Source organism: Camellia sinensis, chromosome 11 (assembly GCF_055761805.1).
Source record: "Camellia sinensis isolate YWXY chromosome 11, ASM5576180v1, whole genome shotgun sequence".
NCBI classification, from domain to species: Eukaryota; Viridiplantae; Streptophyta; class Magnoliopsida; order Ericales; family Theaceae; genus Camellia; species Camellia sinensis.
Window position 1 is genome coordinate 158,288,671 of NC_138971.1, and position 24,961 is coordinate 158,313,631.

The 24,961-nt window shown below is 38.6% G+C and overlaps 1 protein-coding gene across 1 annotated transcript; it reads left to right on the plus strand.

Annotated features, from left to right (window-relative positions):
• Nucleotides 1-3,246: 3,246 nt before the first annotated feature.
• On the plus strand, nucleotides 3,247-4,667 carry LOC145802805 (uncharacterized). The gene is made up of 4 exons (XM_082895599.1): nucleotides 3,247-3,402; nucleotides 3,499-3,731; nucleotides 3,990-4,090; nucleotides 4,288-4,667. The coding sequence occupies exons 1-4, from the start codon at nucleotides 3,247-3,249 to the stop codon at nucleotides 4,665-4,667; spliced, it is 870 nt and encodes a 289-aa protein (XP_082751725.1).
• Nucleotides 4,668-24,961: the final 20,294 nt, after the last annotated feature.

Genomic DNA, 24,961 nt, shown 5'->3' on the forward strand with positions numbered 1-24,961 from the left:
TGGTTATCTTCCTTAATTCTCTGTCTTACAATCAGTTCATCCATGGTCATCTCTCTACGTTTATGTTTTAAATAATTTTTGAAATCCTTCCAAGCCGGTGGTAATTTTTTCACTAATGCAGCGACTTGGAAAGACTCACTAAGAGACACACCCTCAACATGAATATCATGCAAAATTAATTGAAAACTTTTAACTTGAGAAATTACCGTTTGGGAGTCTACCATAACATACTCCAGAAATTTACCAACAACAAATTTCTTTGTGTTGGCATCCTCTGTCTATCTTGTATTTTTTCTTCAAAGAATCCCACAATTCCTTTGTTGTTTTCAGAGAACTCTAAACATTGTACAGCATGTTGTCTAGGCCATTGAGGATGTAATTTTTGCACAGAAAATCAAAATGTTTCAAGGCGTCCACAGCGGCAACAATTTGAAGATCACTTTCACCCTTTTTCAATACTAGAGAATCTTCATAGAGAAACCAGGCAAGATTAAGAGTTATAAGATAGAATAGCATTTTCTGCTACCATCTTTTAAACACTGTGCCATTAAATTTTTTCGATTTTTCTCCATGATTTACTAGAACTTGAACATGGTTTTGGATAGAGACCGGAGTTGTTGTTATAATTGGATTTGGAGTACTACTTTTAGTTGCAGAAGCCATAATATCTTATTACAAAAATCAAAAAAACCAAAACCAAAACACAAATTAATTTTCTAGTTACTAAAACCAAAAAATTAGTTATAACAAAATAATTTTACTCTTCTAGTTACAAAAACCAGAGAGAAAAAAAAAAACATAATGCAATAATTTTCTTATTACAAAAAATAAAAAATTATTTTCGTTGAATTCAAATAAAACAAGGTTATAACGAAATTATTAATACAATGAAAACTTATTAAAGAAAACAAGGTCTGTCGTAAGATTGTTAATCAATCTTTCACTGTATTAAAATTAAATTATGTTGGTGTACTTAACAGCAAACAAAACACACAAGGAATAAATTAAAAATAAAGTTTTTCCAAAATCTATTTAATGACAAAAACCAAACAGAAAATGGACGTTTATCTCTCAGGATGAAATGATCTACAACGAACAGTAGTAGCACTACAAACTATTCCCACAATGAACACACTTTGTGTTATATATTCTCTCTGAAGGAAAAAGAAATGTAGTAATATGCAAGAACTTTTAGTAAATGAAGAACGAAAGTCCAACCCAATCTCACATCACGCACCTGCGCCCAGCCCACCCAGATGGCGACACGTGTGATTGTTTTGGGTCTAATAGGTCTAGCCCACTTTGCCCATAACCTCACCCTTCAACAAAACTTGGGTACCTATTGAGGTCCTCCCCAAGTTGTAAACCCAAGGCTTATAAACCCAACAATGTTGGTCTAGCCAAGCAATGTGGGATAAGTTTTCCTTCCTTAAAATTAGGAAACCCACCAAAACACCATTTTCATGGAGCTTTCTTTGTTATCAATTTTCTATTCACCCGAAAATGTTTTTAAACAACTAAATATATTACATGAATCACAACACGACATAGAATGTGTTACCACCAATACTTGCCATAACCAATACTTGAGTCCAATTTATATTGTAGTCCAAAATTAACTAAAAATTCTATTTTAGTGTAGAATTTTCTTAACCATTTCTAACAAATGTATTACCTTTGATTCCAAAATACAAAATCAACCATTTTATATACCCTTACTTTTCCATTTAGTGGAATGCAAACAATTTCAATTTAGCAGATTTCAAACAAAAAAAATTTTAGTCACTTTAGGAATGAAAGATATGAGGGTCCCACAAGAGTATACCTATTAGATTTAGCGAAACAAAAACAAAAACAGTCCATCCACTTCAATTTATCCTGCAAATATAACGGAACACAAACAATAATGGGTCCCACAAGAGTGTACCTATTAGATTTAGCGAAACAAAAACAATCCATCCACTTCAATAATGCAAATATAGTGGAACTCAAACACTAATGAGTATCGTTATACAAATTTAAAAAAATTATGTATAATTTTTATAGGGATTTTTATTGATAAATCCATTTTAGAGCTGTTGTAACCCATTAGGTCCACAAAGGATTATTATAACCTGATTAGTCTCATATACTTTTCTTTTTATTCCATGAGGTCCATTTTACTAATTTTATATTTTTAACTGGACTATTATGCCCTTATATATATATATATATACACATACCATGTTACCTCTTTTTTTGTTTGTTCTATTTTGGTAGTTTCTATCTTCACACTTGTGAACATCATTCTAATTCAGATGGATACGTTTCTATGTTGCATGCTCGTTTCAAGGCTTTGATATGCTAGGGTTTCATTGTTGCTGTTGTAGTATAGCTCGGTGATTTTGGAGTCAAGATGACGGATTGGACGGTATTCGTTTATGACATTTTCTGGAGTATAACTAGTTGAAATAAGTTGTTTTTGAGTTACAGGACAAGTGCAGGATTGCATGATTAAGGTTAGTATCATTTTGTTATCAATACATGTTCAGTTTATGTTTTGATTTGTGTGATGGATGAGATGCTCTGTTTTTTTATTGATATGGATCGGATGCTCTGTTTGTTTAATTATATCATTTTACATGGTCCTGTGGAGGGGAGGTCATTCAGATTATGTGAAGAATATGGATGTTCTCATTTTACTTTGATGTTTTCTTAATGAGGCTTTGTGTGGGCGAGATAATTCAGAGTATATGTAACAATGTGAATGTTCACATCTTGTTAATATGAAGTTATGGAGGGTTGCTTGCATGTTGTGTACTGTCACCTTATTATGGTGGTGTCATTTTGATGTTGTAAAATGTTTTATGTTGTGTAAAGATGGTGGTGATAGTTTTCATTATGGATTTAGCAGTTGGATTGTACACATAGGCATTTAATTTTGCACAATGTGAATTTTCAGATCGTTTGGATTATTGTATGTGTTGTTGTTCGTATGGTTGTAATGTGGTTGCTGACTGTTGTATTGTTGTGTTTTTATAGGAGATGGATACCTTTATGATGTTGGTGTGCACATATGGTTACAGTACAACTATAATAAATGTTGCCCGCGCATTGTGTTATTCGTGTTTGGTGGAGTGTTTGAGTGAAAAATAAGGTGAGTTGTCTGCTTGTTCTATTTTATTGTTTTGTCGGCTACCTGGGATTAATAGGCGTGATTTGGACAATGAGGAAGAATTTCAGAATATGTTATTGCTTGCTAAATCAATGGGGGTACAATATGTAGAAGTTGTCATTGAGTTGAAAAGTGATATTGGTCAGTCGAGTAGCTCTGGGTCGCTGCGTGTCCCCCGTGAGGAAGAAATGGATGCACTACAGAGATTTTGCCACCATAAGAAGAAAGTGTTGTTGTTAGCCCCTTGGGTAAATGGTATTATGTATACGGGACAACGGTTTGTTGGAGGTGCATAAAAATTTCGTGATGTTTTATGTAAATATGCCACCCAATGTGGGTTTCAGTTTATGTATGTCAAGAACGAGACAACAAGGGTTACTGCGGTGTGTGCAATGTGCGAGGAGAGAAGTTGCTTGTGGGCTATACATTGTAGAGTACAACGAGCAAATGGTTTTTTCTACATCAAGAGGTTCAGTGATGTGCATAGTTATGGTACGGATGTCCAAACATTGAAGAATCTGAGAGTTAGTTCTGATTTGGTATCGAGTACTATATCTGAAATTGTGAGGGACAAGCCGTTGACTCGGCCGTGTGAGGTGGTGACTATTTTGAAGAGGGATTATGGGCAAGATATGAGTTACCACGTGGTATGGTTGGGTGTGAAGAAAGCAAAGGCTGTTATTCATGGAGATCACTTATTATCGTTTGACCAGCTGCGGTGGTATTCGAATGTTGTGATGCATTAGAATCCGAGGAGTTGTGTCAATATTGGCTATGATGCGAGTAGTTAATAGTTTTATCGTTTCTTTGTATCATTCATTGCGTGTATTTCTAGGTTCAATTCTTGTTGGCCTTTATTATTCCTAGATGAAGCATTCCTCAAAGGAAAGTACAAAGATCAGCTACTTGCGGCAACAGCGAAAGATGGAAACAATGGTTAGTTTTTTTTTTTTTTTTAGCTGTCTATTCATGTAAATATTCACATTGAGCGGCATAGTGTAGACATATGAGAGACCATTACACAGTGTAAACATTCATATGACCTGTCTCCTTTATAGTGTTTTTGTAAACTACTAGTGTTACTATTCACATTAGAATATTATGAACAGTTGTTTAATGGTGCTGTGTTGTAGGTCTATTTCCCGTTGCATTTGCGATTGTTGATTCAGAGACCACGGCCAATTGGTTGTGGTTTTTGCAGGAACTTGGGAAGGTTTTTGATGGTAAGCGTCAAATTACTTTTATTTCAGACTATAATCTTGGTCTATTAGAAGTGATGTCGAAGGTGTTCCCATCTGCTTACCATGGTTATTACTTACAACGCTTGAAGAACAACTTAAGAGACCGGATGAAGGGAATTGATAATGGATTTAGGGACCACCTCGTTAGTAGTTTGGGTGACTGTGCTTACGAGCCAACTATGGTAGGGTTCCATAAAAAGCTTGAGAAATTAAAAGAGAAGGGTAAGCAACAAGCATATAGTTTTTTCAAGGAGTTGGCACCTGAGCATTAGGCAAATTCATACTTCAGGTAATAGTAGTTTCCTAATGTATTCCATTTGTCAAGCTTAGAATGGTAGCAATGTGAAATTTCAGTTATGTTTTGTGATGATGTGAAATTTCATATTCAGTTTCGAAGAAATTTAATTCAATATTGTACAATGTTTGTGATATTGTGCAGGGGCATGCGTTATGAGGAGATGACATCCAATGCGGTGGAGTCATTTAATATTTAGATTAAAGAAGCACACAATCTTCCTATCACTCAAATGGTGAACATAATTCTTACTCAGTTAATGTGACAAATGTCTGCGTGGCGTGACCAAGAAAACAAGTGGAATGAGCTTATTTGTCCTACATTCAAAACAATGCTTCTTGATTCGTTCAATGACAGCAGGTCTTGGCAGGTGAGCAAAGCCAATGAGGATGCGTTTGAGGTTCATTCTATACCATCTGTTACAGTTGATATTGCAAGACGTACGTGTTCTTGCTTCAAATGGCAAATCAACGGATTTCTATGTGACCATGCTGTTATTGCTATTTAGAAGAGCCGCTACAATCTCAATGATTGTGTGGAACATTACTTTCATGTAGAGATGTATCATGCAGCCTATTCAGGTGCCATATTCCCTATACCGTCGATAGAAAAGCCGCCTTTTGATCCCATAAACTTTACTATATAGCCACCAACTATGAAAAGACCACCCAGCAGGCCGAAAAATAATAGAATCCCATCAAGGGGTGAGAAACTGAAGCAAATAAGGTGTGAGAGGGGTGATAAGTTGGGAAGCCACAATCAGAAATCATGCAAAAAGCCAATATAGGGTGTACATCTTTCCATTTCAACATTGTGTTTAACATGGGATTCTTATATTGATTTTTGAAATAGGATTGTGTTATGTTGGCAAACATTGTGTTGCAATAAGATTACATTGTGTTGGCAAACATAATAATGCATTAGTATTTGATTTGTGGTTTTTTTTTTAGGTAGCAAACTGACATTTTTGTTGGTGTGTTAAGGATGAATACATGATGTGAACATTCACACTTTTGTAAGATAATCACATTATGTAAATACTTGCACATGGGCTGAACTTTTTAACATTATTGTGGTGTGAGTATTCACATTCTTGTTACCATTGACAACATCAAAGTAGATGACATGAACATTTACATTCACATCATCAAATCAGAAGATTTGAATATTTAGATATGTATTACAAAATGTAATTGTGAGTGTTTTTTGCTAGCAAAAATAAGATGCTCTTGTGCATATTATGATGCATGCATGGGCGTGGTGTGAATATTGACATCGTTGTTGCCATTTACATCATCAAAATTACAATGTGAATATTCACATCATCAAATTATTTGCGTTTAATATTGACTTATGTGTTAAGAAATATCATATTCACACCTGTCATCTTGTGTTACAATAACACTTTAAGCAATATTCACATCCATGTAGTAGGGCTTTAAACATAAGAACGTGTATGATCCTTTCGTGTTGTGGAAATTCATATCATGTCGTGTGTCCAAAAAAAAAAAATACAATCTCAATGTGCATGATCAACACGAAATAGACCTCAAAATGCATATACATATATTGAATAAAAAATAGTAATACAAACAGTGATATAGAATTGATTTACAATCAAGCTAGTTTGCTCAAATATGTCAAATCTATGGACACTAAATTGTCTTAAATATGGATAACAGTTTCGGATAACAGTGATAGGTGGACACCCCCCACCTATAGGTTTTCACATTGCACTGTCTTTCTGTGATTCAAAAAAAGGTGTACTAATGAGTCTCTTATTTGACACCATTCAAAGCAATTAAGGCTGTCAACAATTTCCTCACGGTATACATGCGCCCTCATGATGTAACACACTGTGGGCCCGCAATCCATCCTGAAAATGAAAAGTTGTTGTTGTTAGATTTTGAAATTTAGGTGTGTATAATGGTTATGGAAGATGAATACAAATTGATTTGAGGCTTACGAATCTGATGCTTGCTGAGGACAGACGTCTACTGATATGATTGGTTGCGATGGATTTTGGCCTAATAATTTGGTCCATAGTGGTAATGATGGTCCGATGTTGCGCACCACAGCCTCGATGTATTTTCCTCTGCCATGGGGGGAACAATGAAATTTCATATTAGGCACAAAGTAACATAGTGCATACGTCCAAGTTCAAATATTACACATCATGACAAATATTATATGTGTGATTGAGCATGATAAGTAATTGATTGGAACGAAACTGTAATCGGTCTGTATGAGTGTATTGTTTTAAATGCATTTCTATCTGTTTGATTACTGAATGATCTGTCCATGTTTTAATTCTGAACTGCAAATTGAAGGTCTTATCGACGACCGAATCAGAAATTGATTAGTGTTTTATGCTAATTAGGATTTATGTGATTTTACAATAGGTTTAATTAAAATTTGATTTGGAATGATTAAATTAGATTAAATAATGCTAGATTAATTGAACCTTGGTAATTACCATTTTGCCAATGAGTGGCTTGACTCTTTGACCAACCCCTTTTCACCTCATATATATTTGATGCATCATTTTGATCAACCTCTAGACCAAAACCAAGAGAGAGGGGGAGAGTAGGAGAAAATCTTGTTTTCAACAAGAATTGGCCTGGCAAATTAGACAAATTGAAGAAGATTGCAAAAATTTGAGCTAACATACTTAGAGTCCAAGACCTAAGGTAGGAGATTCACCCTCTTGAATATGAAATTAAGTTGCTTCCTGCATGTTTCATGGAAAGATTAGTGATTTGAGTCAAAGATTAGCTTAATGTGTTAAATTAAGAGTAATTTCATGCATGCATGTTCATATCATAGCATTTTGAGGTTGTTTACAAGAGAATTCTTACATGCAAGTTCATATTTTTGTTGTGGTCCATGAATTCACCATGATTTTGAGCTCAATCTTGCATTTGATCTTGTTTTGGAACATTAGAGTTCATGGGATCTCATGCATGTGATGTTTTTACATAGTTCATGAAAATTTCTTTGAAATTGTGTTCAATTGTCTCACATTTGGGCTTGATTTTATGAAATTGATCTTCAAAACACGTTGTAGTATGAGTTTTCAAGTGTTTTCCAGAAAATTGGCCCAAAAGGATAAGTTTTGATGTGTTGAATGCTTGGTTTGAGCTTTGGAGGCAAATCTGGAAATTCCAGATTTTGGCTTCCACGCTCGAGCGACCATCTTTTGTTCAGAGCTCCACTCGAGCGAGGGAATGCTGGCTCGAGCATAGATTGCAAGCTCTCAAGTTTTTGGTGCACGCAGACGCACGCTCGAGCGATGAGACCTACGCTCGAGCGATGAGTTGTGTTTCATGCTCGAGCGAGCATCGAGCAGGGATTTTCAACATCCAGTACTTTTGCATTTTTACAGACCGCTCGAGTGAGGAATTCTACGCTCGAGTGACCCCTCTGTTTTGGTAAGCTCGCTCGAGCGTAGAAAGCCACGCTCGAGTGAGACCCCTGTTTTCAGCAAATTTTGAAAAGTGTTTTAAAGTGTAACTTTTGCATCCTTATCCCACCCTAGGCATTCCTAGGCCATCTTTAAGGCATATTAATGAGGATAATGTTACAGAACCACACCAAGTCAAGCTAAGGGACTAAGTGATTAATCCCGAGTGTGTGTTCATTCTGTAACTGTGTAGGGTTGGCACCCGAGGACACTGACTAGCCTGTCTTTAGCCCAGTGCTCTGTGAGTAACAATGTTGTAAAGATATGTTCAATTATAATTATTTTATGAATGATCGACTGTACTGCTTTCTGAAGTAACATTGCCTACTGAATAAATGCTTGTTCTGTTTTATGAACTGTACCCGTAGCATCCATAGCAACTTACTGTTACTGCTACTGTACTATTACTGCTACTATTACAGAGATCTTTATCAGTTCCTATCCTTGGAACTACTGTTACTGTATTGATGGCCATCAACTGACTGTTCGGTCTATTAAGACCTACTGTACTGTTTTGCTATTGGACGTACCACATATGACTATTATGATTTCTAAATGACTAATATGGCATGAAATATGAGCCACCGATTAAATAACTGATTTACAGATGCAAATGACTGTTTTAATTAATGAAGGACATTCATTCTTAACCCCTTTACACAGTTGTTATTCATTAGGCTCTAGCTCACTGTTTATATTTATATGTAGGTGTCCAGGCACCGGACCGGAGCTAGGAGCGTCAGGTTAAGCTCTTGTTTTGTTGAGCCAACCACAGTGCCTCACTTCGAGGTTCCGAATGCGTTTAAGCTAAGGCTGTTTTGGGGTGTTCAGGATCACCCTTTTGTCTCTGTTTTGTAATAAATGATCAAGACTTGACTATACAGTTATGGTGAAGGGACTTGGTCCCTAACTAGGATGTTTGTGTATATGACGTATGTATATATGTTTTGTTGATGAATGTAGCTTGTGCATAAAAGTCTTTTTGCATTTAATTTTCACAACTCATTGGACATCTTTTATTACTGTTTGGCTTCCGCCAGCCCCTTTACTCTGTATTACTGTTGTTATTGTTAAGCAGGCCTTTGGTAATCACGGATTACTGGCCGGTTACGATACTAAACCCATAGGGGCGAGTTTGGGTCGTGACAGTCAGCCACTTACAACTATTTGTGCTTTGTCAATATATGGGTCATGTATGCTGGGTCTTGGTCATAGCGAGTTATAATGCCTCCATAGATTGTCTTTGATGTCGTACACAACAATCATCTAGTGGAAGTTGTGGTGTATTGGGAAGATGAAGCATCTCTGGCCTTGATAGTCATTGATATGTACATTAATCAGTTTATTTCTCTTGTGAGGGGGCAGGGTACTCTTGTATAACTTTCTGCACACAATGGGCATATAATGATGTACCAAGTATTTATATCAATGTTCACTGTGAATGATGCAAATGTTCACATTTGTTAATTTGTCAAACAGTCCTATAATGTATTACATATGTGAATGTTCACACCAGTTAATTTCTCAAACTTCCCAATACATGAATGTTCACTGTGAATGATGTGAATGTTCACTGTGAATGATGTGAATGTTCACACCTGTCATATTATGTTGTTGTTAACATTCACATCTGTATAGCATTTAAGTTAACAATATAAGCATATAATGTTGAGATGAACATTCACATCTATTGAACATGCAAATCAAATATTGTTCATGTGAACAATCTCATCAACATCAAACATAAACAAACCAAAAGTCTAGTTGTTACCAAACATGTGCTTGTAAAGATGAATGTCGAATCCTCCAAAGTTGGGTTGACCAGCCCTTGTAGTTCTAGTAGAATTTCACCATATGCATCTATCACTTGCACAAACAGAGGGGCAGCAGTACATTATTTCTAGTGTCTTTACAGTTTGTGTGTGTGTGTGTGTGTGTTTTGTACACATTTACGAGTGCCATATGTTGCTGTGTATTGATTCTTCCTTGATGATGTGTTTGATGTCATCAAAATGCACGTTTCTAGTCTTTGAGTCCCCTAGCCACACAAGCAACCTGTGCATTGTGATTACAGAAAATGTGAATGTTAACATTGCACAATTACAAAATGATCTAATCTTTAAAGTACATATGTGAAGCTTAACATCATCATAAAAACAAATTCAATCTCAATATGTATGATCACTTACTCATCATCGCCATTCTTGTGCAAATTTTGGACATTTTCTTTGTTGAGTTTGCTCATGTTGGCCCAAACCTTCAGTTTGTTGGTCAGTGTTAACTTCTTGTACTTTGTTAGGTGCTTTTTTTGTGGATGTTCGTCTAAATCTTGTACAAAGTAGTCTGCATGGGATTGCTCTTCAGCTCCCTCTTTCACTTTCTTTTGATCAGGCAAGTCGAGGTATTGAAACTCATCTAAGCTGTGCTCTTTCCTTACCTTCTGCTTGATGCGCTTTACCCCAGATGATGGGCTGAGAATGTCTTTCAGTGCTGCAATGGGATGCTTCTTAAGGCTATCATGAGCCTTTTGTGCTTCGACTTACGTGATAATGTGGACGGACTAATCATCGTAAACGTCTTGAAGAATTGTTTTTTCACATTCCAGGTTGATGACCAATTTTTTCAACTGCTAAATTTCTATATCCTTACAATCCATGCAATTCTTGATCTCCATGTCCATATTGGATGGGCCCGATTGGTCGAATAATTTGGCTTCAAGTGCAGCGATCACCCTTGCCCTCAACTCCCATGATTCTTTCAACTGTTTATATTTTGCTTCCCATTGTCGTACGAGACCCCAAGCCTTTTGGTTTTCTTTTATAAGTACATCCACTATGTTCGGTTCACTTGGTTGTGCTACGATGATGCCTCTCTCAACATTGGGGTTGTTAAAGCTGGTGTTGATGTCATCTTTAACATCATTTAGGTCCATTGCATCGCCGGAAATTCCATCGTTGTTGTCACTGCCTTCATTGTCTTTGCTTTCATCGTCATTGTTTTCATCTTGCTTTGCTGGTGCACTCAACAAAATCTCACGTTTGGGCTCCATATTCAAATTGGTACGATGGTACATCTTTGCTTCAGTTGGGGATGCCATCAGGTCTCACTATGTGAATGGGCACAACATTTTTTGTTGTACTTTTACCTCATTTAAACCAAGCCTCGCCAAAGATATGGACTTCATGTTGGTATGTAAGGCTGTGAGGTCCAACTTCACACACCGTAGAATGGCATTAGGTTTGCGGGGTTGTAAGATGGTTGTGTGCTCACACAACCAGTACTGAAACAAATAACAAATATCAATAATGTGAATGTTCACATTAATAAACACTAATATGAATGTTTACACTAATATCTACTGATGTGTGTTTATCCATTATTGAACAATAATGTGAATGTTCACATCATTGATGTCAACTTCCACACCATTGCCTGGTAATGTGTGTTTCACATTTGTATTGATGCTAACATGAGCAAAACATTGGTGTCAATGTTTACATCAATACACATTGATGTGAACAACAACATAATATGACTGATTGAGAAATTAACAGTAATGTGAACATTCATATTATTATACACTAATGTGAATATTTACACCAGTGTCTACTAATGTGAGTTTATCCATTAATGAACAATAATGTGAATGTTCATATCATTGATGCCAACTTCTACACCGTTGCCTAGTAATGTGTGTTCCACATTTGTTTTGGTGCTAACATGAGAAAAACACTGGTGTTAATGTTTACATCAATACACATTGATGTGAATGTTCCTAACATTTCACACTGTCGTGAACATTCACATCAGTGTGTACTTAGGCCAACCTCGTCACCAATGCATACCGATGTGTATGTCACATTTGTTTTGCTGACAACATGAGTGGACTGACCCCGTGAATGTTCATATTAAATATAGAATAAGATTTATGAGATTTACCATTAACAACACAGCACATCAGGTGACTCATCCTGGTTTTCCCCAATTTTGGCCCGCTGACCCCATCAGGGTTGCCCTGATGCTCTCAGCCCAATCATACTCGATCATGTTGTCTAATGGGTCCATGTATGAATAGAACGCCTATCCAATTGTTTCTCCGGACGTGGAAAAGAACAGTTTGACGCATGCATACATGCAAACTAATCTTGCAACCTCTTCATTGTCTTGTTCCCTTGTGCCCTTTAATGCTTCGTTCAGAATTTCACGTATTTTTGCTACACTTAACCGACTAACATCCTTGCACATTCGGTGTATGATGCCGGCCGTTGGTTTTGCACCATAAGAAATGTTAATTGGCTTGGTGTCGTAGTCCACGCCAAAAATAAGTGATACATCACTTCTAAAAATTTGAATGCTACTGTCTCCGATGTAAAACCTCCTACTGGATGGCTAGAAAGTCTGCACTATATGTACAATCACATCATCATATTTCATGCAATGGTTGAGGTTAACTTCATTACTGATCAAACAATCAAATAAGGGGCCAAAATGGTGTTTTCTTAAGGCATTTCAATTGACCATTTATAAATTTTGTAGCCTTCAATAGTTTCACCAATCCAGTGATATTTGACCGGTAGTTGACCTTTTTCATGTTCACTTGTTCGGGACTAGCTGTTTGATCGAGTTTGCCTTTGGCACGAGATTTCTCTCTCTTTTTTTGCCATCAAATCTACGGGGAAAACCTGTTTGTTCAAATACTAACAAATTTAATATTACTATTCACAAATGAATAGTGATAATAAGTGTAAATTATTGTATCCCATGTGAATAATGAGATGGTGATGGTGAAATAGTATGTGAATAGCTGGTGCAAATGTTCATGTGAGGAGGTGATAGCACATGACAAACCAACATTCACATAAAGAGGTGAGAACAGTCACATATTACAACAACAAACCTGCAAGAACAAAACATGATGTAAATGTCGGTGATGGTTACGGTCTTGTGTTGTTAATATTGTCATCGGTTTGGAGTCATTACCAATATGTAACAATCTGATGTAAATATTGACATTATGTTTAATGGAAACCATATTGAACCAAAAGATGTTACAATGTGAATGTTAAAATTATGTTCAGAATGTAATTATTGACATTATGATCAGAATGTTAAAAAGTGAATATCAACATTATGTTCAGAATATGAATATTGATATTGCGTTCAAAATGTGCATATTGACATTTATATCACTCAATAACAAGTGAAACAATAAGATGTTATTATTTAACATGCCCATAAGAATTCACATGTAACCAAAATAGGGTTGGCAACCATCCAAAGTTTGAATGATGTGACCACGGTTGCATTGAGCAAAACCACAATGTCAATATTCATATGAACATTGTACAACATAGGATAAAACAATAAAAATCAAATAAATTGTGTGAACATTCACATGCATCATATATCATGTCATTAGTTCATGTGTCTAAAAAATAAGCAAAATTTTGAGAGTTCAAATCATTTGAACATATCCTTGTTGAAATTTGTAAGCAATTTACAGGACAAGTACTTGCCGAAGAAAAAGTCAAGTGGCATAACCGAGGTGTGTCACCCCGAGAAGATTGCATAAAGAAGGAAAAATACATAAGACATGCAAAATATTCTAAGTATAGAATCATGCAAGAGCAGTTAGAAGAAGATCAAGACAGAATTCATGGTGATTGACACGCCCTCGCCATACACTACCATCTTGGGAAGGCCATGGTTGCATGCAATGGGGGCAGTTTCCTCAACGTTGCATCAACCACTGCGGTTCCCAACAGAACATGGGATTAAAGAAGTTAGAGGGAATCAACTGCAGGCGGAGAATTGCTCCATGGCAGCAATGAAATCCACCTGCAGCATTCGAGAACCAGAGAAGGTAGAGATTGAAAACGAGGACATAGAGGTCCTAGATGATGTCGGCAAGGAGCCAGCCGAAAGGAGTAAAGAGGCACTGAAAATCCTCGTCCATGAGGAGGATGAAGAACGCTTCTTTCTTCTCGGCTCAGGCTTAGCCGAAGAAGAAGAAAGAGAATTGGAAGCTTTTTTTTTTTTTATAGCAAACATTGAGGTATTTGCTTGGACACCTTATGAAATGCCTGGCATTGACCCCGAGGTCCCTTGCCACCAACTGAACGTCGACAGGTCGGCCAAACCTGTAAATCCAACGAGCAAAAGGACCGACATTGATGCACGTCAAAGTAGTAGAGGAAGAAGTAGACAAACTTCTGGAGACCAGGGCCATTCGAGAAGTCAATTACCTGACATGGCTATCAAATACAGTGGAAGAAGGAATGATAATCAAGGAGCAAGGAATGTTAACATCGGCCAACAATAGACATTTTTTCAAAAGCAAAAAAGCATTGGCAGTCAGCTGGAAGAGCTTCTCTACCATTATCTCGGCAACAATTTCAAGAAGGGACGTGGTTCTAAGACTATGCAGAAAACAGAAACAAAGGCAAGAATCTGGAAATACAACAAGAAAAACAAGAAGAGAAAAAACAGAGTCAAGAAGATGACAAAGTTCAAAGAATAAAGCCAAGTACACAGGCACTAAGTAAGTATGTGAAGAACAAGAAAGTAATGAACTAGACATGATGCTAGCAATAGAAAGCGGATATGACAAGAACAGTTCCAGGCATTTTAGCAATAAGAAATCAAAAACTTGAAGACAAACGAGAACAGAAGGCCACAGATGGCAAATAAACAGATTCAAAGTAAATCAGAAGAGTTATGAAAGATTGAGCTTAATAAAAAAGTGAGAATTTATGAACCTACCAAATGAACGCCGATATAAAGATCGCCGGAGTCAAATAGGTGACTGGAAATCAGGAAACCCATCGGTGAGTGTGAACGGAGCAGTTGCAGAAAGCTTGAAAAGAGATCGATGAAGGATTGGGGATATTTTTTGAAAAGAGAAAAGTTTTAGCACAGAAAGCACATGAAAGAATGCAAAATGAGAAGACAAAGGGAAAGAGAGAAAGCTTTGTTGAAAACTCACAAAAGGCAACAAAGGAATTGCACCTCGGGTGACATACCTGTCAGGCAGCGTACACAGAAATGACGCAAACCTGATAAGCGCGTACAAGCCAGTAAGGGATGAATGCATGAACAAAACGGTTGAGGAGCGTATGCATGGTAGCTCATACGCAGTTGCAAAGCTCTTGGAGTTTACGAATTAATGGAACAAGAACCTCGGCTAGGAGGTGCGATTTCAAGCAGCTTGGAAAGCATGAAACTTGATACTTGACACAAGTGGACAGTAAGGTCTAGGGAACTTTGAGGTCGGCGAGTTTGATCTCGGACAAAGGGGCACAGATGAATGAACAGTGTAGGTTCCATCACCTCAGAATGACGAGGTAATAGAACCTAGGGGGCAGTTGTGGGGATATATTTTCTGAGTACCAACACGTGGCAAGGTGACACTGACGTGTCAGCCAAGGTGCCGCGTGTCCTGGTCGTGACGCCGAGGTGATCTCGACAAGGCCGAGGTTAGCTTCGAAGATATCGGAATCCGAGATAAGTGGATAAGGGACAAGAGTCCTAGAATGAAAAGGGAACTCAACCTGAATGAGGGACAAGAGTCCTAGAATGAGAGAAGACTTCAGTTTGTATTAAGATAAGACACTTGGAGAGTTTATCCTAATCTTACTGGGAGTCCAAGATTAGCAGTAATCCTGAGTCCATAGAAGTTAGGCTTCTATTGGGACTAAGGTTTATGTTGGCTATAAAAGACAGGCACCCCCATGAGTCTAAGATATGCTTTTGATACTCAAGCTTGTGAGTTTAGCACTTGATTTATCTTTGAGAGATATACTGACTTGATCGTCGGAGTGCCCCCGGGTAGACGAACCACCGCCAGAATCTTCTTTTTCTGTTGCAGGTCAGGCAGGTGCCATCTATTTTGCCAGTACTCTCCAGCTGGTTACTAAGCGGACAGTGTGGTCAGAAAATCACTCACACAAGAGGCATGCACATTTGTTGAATCATGCGCAACATAATGATCATACAATTTACTCAAACAATTTTTCACTTTCTCTAACATTTCTTTCATTTTCACGACATCTCCACCAAAAATTGTTGAAAAACAAAATTGCAAGTATGTCATTTTTCTTCGAGGGTCAAGAACAACCGCAATGTACAAAAGGAGATTGATTTTGTCTCCATTTCCCCAATACTTGTCAAACTTTTCTTTCATTTTCTTTGCCATTGAAGACTAAATAGGATCATTGTCTTTGATTAATTGTCCAATCATATTTTCAATAACAAAAATTTCAGTGTAGAATGTATTTGAAGTAACAAATGAAGAGCCAGAAAATCTCTTTGTTGCATTGTAGAACATTCTAAGAAATTTCAAAAATGCCTTACAATAATCCCAATCCTCGACGGTAGGCATCTTTGTCATTTCACCCCCTTCATTATCCAAAAAGTAGTGTTTACAGTTGTAGTCCTCCTCACCCATTCTTTGAAAAACACTTTCAAATTTTTCTGCCGCCTCCAACATAAGATATGTAGAATTCCACCGTGTGGGCACATCTAGGCACAAAAGACTCTTACTCTCAATTTTCAAACTTTCCACATACTTTTTAAAAGAGTCAAGGCGGTTTGGAGAAGACCTCACATACCTCACTGCATGCCTCACATTTTCTATACAAGACTCAAGTTCCTTCAATCCATCACTAACAATGAGATTTAGAATATGCGCACAACAACGCATATGTAAAAATTCATGGCCCAAGACAATTCCCTTCCATAATTTTGTGGTTCGTTTCTCCTTTGTGGTCTTCAACTTGACAAAAATTTATGATTCTCTTTTGTAACTTCCAATCATCATCAATGAAATGTGCAGCTAGACACATATAACACAAATTTTGTATGGAAGTCCATGTGTCTGTGGTAAAGCAAATTCTATGCCCCTTCATAATTTTCTTCAACCTCTCTCTTTCATTAGTGTATATGTCTACAATGTTCCTAGCAACAGTATATCGATATAGGATCTTGAACTTGGGTTGCATGACATTACAAAACCTCTTAAAACCAACCCCATCCACAAATCTAAAGGGCAATTCATCAATGACTATCATTTCGGCAAGATGCCTCCAAGCAACTTCTATGGAAAATGGCGTAACCACAACATCAACAACACCCTCCCCACCAACTTCTCTAGGTTGAAATCCCAATGTTTGTTGCCCATGAGTGTGGATACTTTGTACAATTTTTCAAATGACTTAACAAATTACTTGTTCCGTGACTCTTAGAGCCTGCCATATATTCTTTCTTACAATACTTGCACATAGCGCTATATTTCCCATCAATACCCTTAATCTTTTCAAGATGATCCCAAGCCTTTGATGTTGTTCTCTCACTACTACTAGTTTTGGCCAAGGGTGGTCTACGAGGGGGAGCATTAGATCGGGTAGAAGGGTCAATAGAAGATTCGGGCTCAACATTAGAACTCACAAAAAAAGTTTCTTCACTTGGAGGATCCATGACCAAAAGATTATCAAATAAACTGCCAACAACCAATAAAAAATCATTCAAAATATGCCTTTCAAATCCATGCTCTTTTTAAACAAACAACCATCAGACTCTTTGTCTATGTTTGAACATGTTAAATGGCATATGAAGATAAAAGAAGGATATTAAATGGACACTGGCCAGATTCAGAAATGGCATATCAGTAAGATAAAATAAGGAACAGATTATGAACAGATTTTTCCCTAATGAACAGATTATAAACAAATAAAAAATCATTTAATTTGAACAGTTAAATGGCATATCAGTAAGTTTGAGAATAGATTATGAACTTCAAAATAGATTAAAGAAGGATTGAAGAAGGATCAGTAAGTTTGATTAGTTATAGATAGATCAGTAAGATGAATCAAAGTTTAATGTTCACTGACTAAATTACAGAACAATGAGATTAGTTTGATGTTCACTGACTAATGAGATTAGTTTAAACTGACTAAATTAAACTGAAGAAGGATCAGTAAGTTAATGTTCATTGACTAATGTTCAATTTGATTAGTTTAATGTTCACTGACTAAATTAAACTAAATTACAGAACAGATTAGTTCACCGACTAAATTACAGAACAATGAGATTTAGAACAGATTAGTTAAACTAAACTAAATTATGAATCAAAGTTTAACTTTGATTATTAATATATTATGACTAAATTATGAATCGAAATTTAATGTTCACTGACTAAACTTTGATGTTCACTAAACTTTGATTATGAATATATTATGAATATATAATGTCATGTTAATGTTCAAACTTTGATGTTCACTAATATATTATGAATCAAAGTTTAATCTTTAAACAAATTATGAATCAAGGGATTGAAGAAGGATTGAAGAAGGATCACTAATTTAATGTGAATCAAATTATGAATCAAAGTTTGAACAGAACAGATAACAAGAAAAATAGATTGTGAACTTCAAAACAGAACAAAACAAATTGTGAACTTCAGATTTTGAATCAAAACAAAACAGATTAAAACAGATTGTGAACTTCAAATTAATTCCAGATTGTGAACAGATTAAAACAGATTCTGTATCAAAACAGATTGTGAACTTCAGAATAGAACAGATTAATTCAAAATTTCATTTTTACACAAACAAACTACCATCAGAGATCTCAAAATTAATCTAATATTTTTTCTATGAAGTTCCTCACAAAATCCACTACAGAAGCAAATAACAAGAAAAATAAACCAAACCTCTCTGTGGTTTTCTCTCTGTATTCCTTTCTCTGTGTGTAGAACCCTAACACTGTCAATCAATCTAACCACGTCTGTAGTTTTAGAACTGGAACAAAGCATAATAATAATAATAATAATAATAATAATAATAATAATAATAATAATAATAATAATAATAATAATAAACTTTAAAAGATTAGAACTGGAACAAAAAAAAAGATTAGACTTAGAAGAAGAAAAGAAAAGAAAAGAAAAGAAAAGAAGAGGAAAGCAGAAGAAGAATAAGAGAAGAAGAAGGAGAGAGAGAGAGAGAGAGAGCGAGAGGGGTACCTCAGTCAGTGTAGTAGATCGATCAATCTAACCACCTCTCTAGTTTTAGAACTGGAACAAAACAAACAAAAAAAAAATAGATTAGACTCAGAAGAAAACAGAAGAAGAGGAAAGTAGAGAGAGAGAGAAAGCGATACCTCATTCAGTGTAGATCGATCGCCGTTTACTGTAGATTATTGGACGATGGGTAAGGTAGAGAGAGAGAGAGAGAGAAAGAGAGAGAGAGAGAGAGAGAGAGAGAGAGAGAGAGAGAGAGAATGTCTATCTGTCGAAGAAAATTAGTGCAAAATGAGCCAAATCAAAAAGGAAAAGGGGGGCAAAATGAGGCATATCAGCCGCTGAGGCGTAAAAGGGCAAAAAAAAAATAACCAAGACACGGTCAGGTCAGATCTGTTGACTAAAATGGCGGATTACCCGCCACCCGACCCGAACCCGAACCCGAACCCGAAAAATGACATAAACTGGGCACGCACCCGCCCGCCATGTATCATGCATCCATCCATTGCTGGTCGGGTTGCTCGGGTGTGGCGGGTCGGTGGATCCGCTGCACAACCCTAATATGCAATGTTTATAATAAATTCATGTTTCCAAAGTGTAAACACATACACAATGTTCAAATTAACGTGCATTTCCGAAACATATTCACCATTTACAATGCCTTCAAAGTTCAAAACATATACAATGTTCTCATGGTTCATATACAAAACTAAAATTTCCACATACATTCAAACATCAACAAATAAGTCCGGATATTTCTCTCGGACTTCCAATTCACCCTCCCAAGTTGCTTCCTCAACCCCATGATGTTTCCACAATACTTTGACCAAGGGAATTTTCTTGCCTTGCAAGGTTTGGTCCCGCCTATCCAAGACTCGTACCGGTCTCTCTTCATACGAGGCATCCTTGTCTACCTCTAAGTCAGTCCAATCCAACACATGTGATGGATCCGACTCATACTTCTGAAGTATACTAATATGAAATACATCATGCACTCCAGAAAGTTGCAGCAGCAACGCCAAGCGATAAGCAACCTCTCCAACCCGCTCAAGGATCTCAAAAAGGCCAATAAACCGAGGGGACATTCCCACTCTTTCCAAACCTCATCAAACCCCACCTAGGTGATATTTTCAAGAACACATGATCACCCACCTCAAAGGACAAGGGTCTTCTCCTACGGTCGGCATAACTCTTTTGGTGACTTTGGGTCGTAACCAACCTTTTACGAATAAGAGCTACCTTCTCAGTCATTTCCCGAACCAACTCTAGGCCTAACAAACGTGCATCACCCACCTCAGCCCAACACACTGGAGATCTACATGGTCAGCCATACAAGGCCTCAAACGGTGCCTTACCAATACTCGATTGGAAACTGTTATTGTAAGCAAACTCCACTAAGGGTAGGTGTCTCTCCCATGACCCTTTAAAATCAAGGACACAGCCTCGAAGTATATCCTCAAGGATCTGAATAGTATGTTCGGACTGCCAGTCAATCTGAGGATGATAAGTAGTACTAAAGGTCAATCTAGTGCCCAAGGCACCTTGCAGACTCTGCCACAACCGGGCAATGAAATGCGAATCTCTATCTGACATAAACGACACTAGGACCCCGTGCAACCTCACTATGTCCCGAATATACAAGTCAGCAAGGTAATCTACCGAATCTCTTACACGCATAGAAATGAAGTGCACTGATTTGGTCAACCGGTCAACTACTACCCAAATGGCATCACTACCCTGTTGAGTCCTCGGAAGTCCCACAACAAAATCCATCGGGACATGCTTCCACTTCCATTCTGCTATAGGTAAGGGTTGCAACAAACCCGCTGACCTCTAATGTTCGGCCTTCACTTGCTGACAAGTGAGGCAGCTCGATACAAACACTATCACATCCTTCTTCATATCCCTCTACCAAAACTGGCGACTCAGATCATGATACATGTTTGTGCCTCCCGGATGCACCGCAAGGCGTGAATGGTAAAACTCTCAGAGTACTTCCTCTCGACAAGACTCCGGCACAAACAAGCAGTCTCGGTACCTCATACTCAGGTCGAGATACACAGCTAAACCTCTTTCTACCTTCCTACTGGGGATCTTCTTCTGGAGTGATTCTACCTCGAAGTCGCCCCTCTGTGCTTCTAACACTCAGTTCACAAGTGTAGGTTGTACAACCACAGAAAACAAGGCTGCAGACTCAATAGAGTCGCCCAGCCGCAAGTCAAATTCACTAAGGGCACCCAACATCTCCCATTCCCAGATAGTGATGCAAGCTACACTACTGATGGATTTCCTACTTAGGGCATCGGCCACAACATTGACCTTTCCCAAATGATAGTGCAACTCGAAATCATAATCTTCTATGAACTCCATCCACCTTCTCTGCCTCAAATAGATATTTTCGACTCTTATAATCAGAAAATACCTCAAATATCTCACCATACAGGTAGTGCCTCCAGATTTTCAAGGCAAAAATCACAGCTGCTAACTCTAGATCGTGGGTAGGGTAGTTTCTCTCATGTGTTTTCAACTACCGCGAGCCATAGGCTACTACTTTTCCCTCTTGCATCAGTACTCAACCAAATCTTCTCTTGAGGCATCACAATAAACCAAATAGCCCGAACCCCTCTCCAGAATAATCAAAACTGGAGTGGTGGTAAGTCTAACCTTAAGCTCTTGAAGCGACTTTTCATAAGTCTCACTCCGTACAAATTTGACCCATTTTCGTGTCAATCTAGTTAAAGGCGAAGCTAGTCTGGAGAAATCTTTTACAAACCAACGGTAATACCCGGCCAACCACAAGAAACTACGGATCTCGAAAACATTCTTAGGTTGTGCCCAATCTTGCACCGCCTCTATCTTGGATGAATCCATAGTCACCCCTTCCTCGGATACTACATGGCCTAAGAACTTAACCTCTCTTAGCCAGAACTCACATTTCCCAAACTTAGCATACAATTTATGGGCTCTAAGCAACTCGAGCACCCCTCGCAAGTGTTCCTCATGCTCCTCCCCAGAAGGTGAATAAATCATAATGTCATCCACAAAGACGAACACAAAGCGATCTAAGAACTCCCGGAATATCCGGTTTATCAAGTTCATGAACACAGCTGGGGCATTGGTTAGCCCAAAAGGCATCACCAAAAACTCATAATGGCCATACTGCGTACAGAATGCCGTCTTTGGGATATCTTCCTCCCTGACGCTCAACTAATGGTAGCCCAATCTCAAATCTATCTTAGAGAAACAATAGGATCCTTTCAACTGATCAAACAGATCATCTATTCGAGGCATAGGATACTTATTCTTATCGTAACCTGGTTCAACTTTTGGTAATCAATGCAAAGTCTCAAAGCCCCATCTTTCTTTTTGCAAAAAGGGTCGGTGCTCCCCAAAGTGAAGTACTAGGGCAAATAAAACCCTTGTCTAGTAATTCCTAAAGTTGAACCTTCAGCTCGCTCAACTCAACTGGTGCAAAATGATATGGTTCCATGGAAATCGGTGCTGTGCGGGACACTAAATCAATAGAGAACTCAATCTCTCGGTGAGGTGGTAAACTAACAAGATCCTCAGGAATAACGTCCGAGTACTCACAAATCACTCTTGGCAACTCCACCTGGGCCTCATCACACTCACTACTCATAAAGCTAGCGGGAAGGCAATTAAGTTCACTCCGCTCTCGCGGATCATATACCAGTGGTAAGACTCTGCCAACCTGATCTCCCAAGAAATGAAAACACTTGCCACTCAAGGTACATACAGTAACCCTCTAGCGGTAACAATCTATAATAGCCCGGTATGACAATAACCAGCCCATACCCAAAATGACATCAAAACCAGACATATTCATCAACACAAAAGAAAATGGAAGCCGACGATTGACGACCTCTATATCACAACCCCGACACCCTGTTTCAAAACCACTTCACCCCCAACAGGTGACACAACACAAATAGGAGATGCTAACTGCGCCAACTCCAACCCCAAAACAGATGCAAATGCAGAAGATATAAAGGAATGGGATGCACCCGTATCAATTAACACATTAGCAACTGAGTTGCAAAACAAATAGGTACCTCTCACTATTGATGGAGCCGGTACAGGAGCCGATACAAGATCCGGCGCTGTAACAGCGTACACGCGCCTCGTAGGTCCCTGATCAACCTACTCACCTCTCAAAGCATAAGACTACTGCATAGATTGAGCCGAAGAGGCTCCCTGATTGGCCCTCGAGGCCTGAACTGACTGCGCTGGCTGGTGACTCTGTGTCTGCCTCGAACCAGATGCACCAGGTGTGCCACCCAACTATGGGTAAAACCTCTTCAGGTGCCCTGCCTGCCCACACTGATAACAAGTGAGCGGCCGACCTCTGCTTTGACCCTGGCCCTGAGAATGGGCCGAAAATGAAGCTACACGCTGCTCTTCTCTCCTCTGTGGGCAAGTTGGAGACTTGTGGCCCAACTGACCACATTTGTAACATGTGATGTCTTCCTGACCGCCTCTCCCAGAACCCGAACTCGGTACTGGAAAGGTAGACCTCGAATATGCTTCCTGGGATTGCTGAGGATTAGAACCCCTCTGCCTCTTACCATCCCCTTGGCCATCCTGACTCCTCCTAGAGCCCCTCATCCTCTCCTCCTCTACATGCATAATAGTCTCAAGGTGGGCTGCAGCCTCCACAAGGCGCCCGTACTCACTAATCATGGACCCAGCCAGTCGGAATATGAGTCCAGTCCTCAATCTCTTCTCAAACTCCAAACAATGGCGTTCCTCAGTCACCATTAGCTCTGGTGCAAACCTTGACAGCCTGAAACTCTGCCACTGGTGTATTCAACTGCTTGAGCTAAGAAAAGTGATCCCTCAACTTCTCCCTTACCGTAGCAGGCAAATACTTGTCTAGGAAAGCTTCAACAAAGGCCTTCCAAGTTCTCCCAATGCGCCCCCGCGCATACTTCCACCAGTGACCCACGTCTCCTTTTAGCTGGAAGGACGCCAAGGTCACCCGTAAGCCCCCGTCTTTGATGCCAAGTATCTCAAACATCTTCGTCATCTGCTCAAGCCACTTATCAGCCTTCAGTGGCTCCTTAGGGTCACCCAAAAACTTGCCCGAATTCAACCGGAAGAACTCCCTCTTCAAAAAAGAAGGCCATGCCTCAGCTACATGGCCCTAGACTTGATTCTCAACTCCGAGAATGTCCATAAATTCCCTCAATGCTCCTGCCATTTCATGGGCTAAGGCATCCATGGCCTGCTGACCTACTGGCTCGGCCACGTTGGCCTAACCCACTCCTTCCTCCTGCACTGGAATCTCATCCGGTATAGGCATCTCATGCCTCCTAGGCCTACCACGCCTACCATTACAACCTCGTCCTGACATCCTAATAAAGGTAACAAAGAGATTAGCAAATTCACGAATGTGTCGAAGCTATCTTACTTGCGTCCTAACACAATGGACAATTGTAATTCACTCCACGTAAGCACATAATCACATAAACACATACGAATTTCATTTCGGGATAATGACCGTTCCGTGGCATTGCTAGAGTTCCAGTTAGAAACGGCAGTGATCAAGTGCCTTTCCAACGGGACTCCCAGAAACCCATAGACTCGATCAACATCCTAGAAACTAAATCTCATACCCATATAGTCACATAAATATGTTATCATATAAGTACATAACATCATACTTAAGTCTCTAATAAGCGAGACAACTCATTGTGGTACTAACCACTTCCCACGTACCCAAAGTGTTCAAACCCGGTATGCTCTGAAACCAAGTTGTAACACCCTTAAA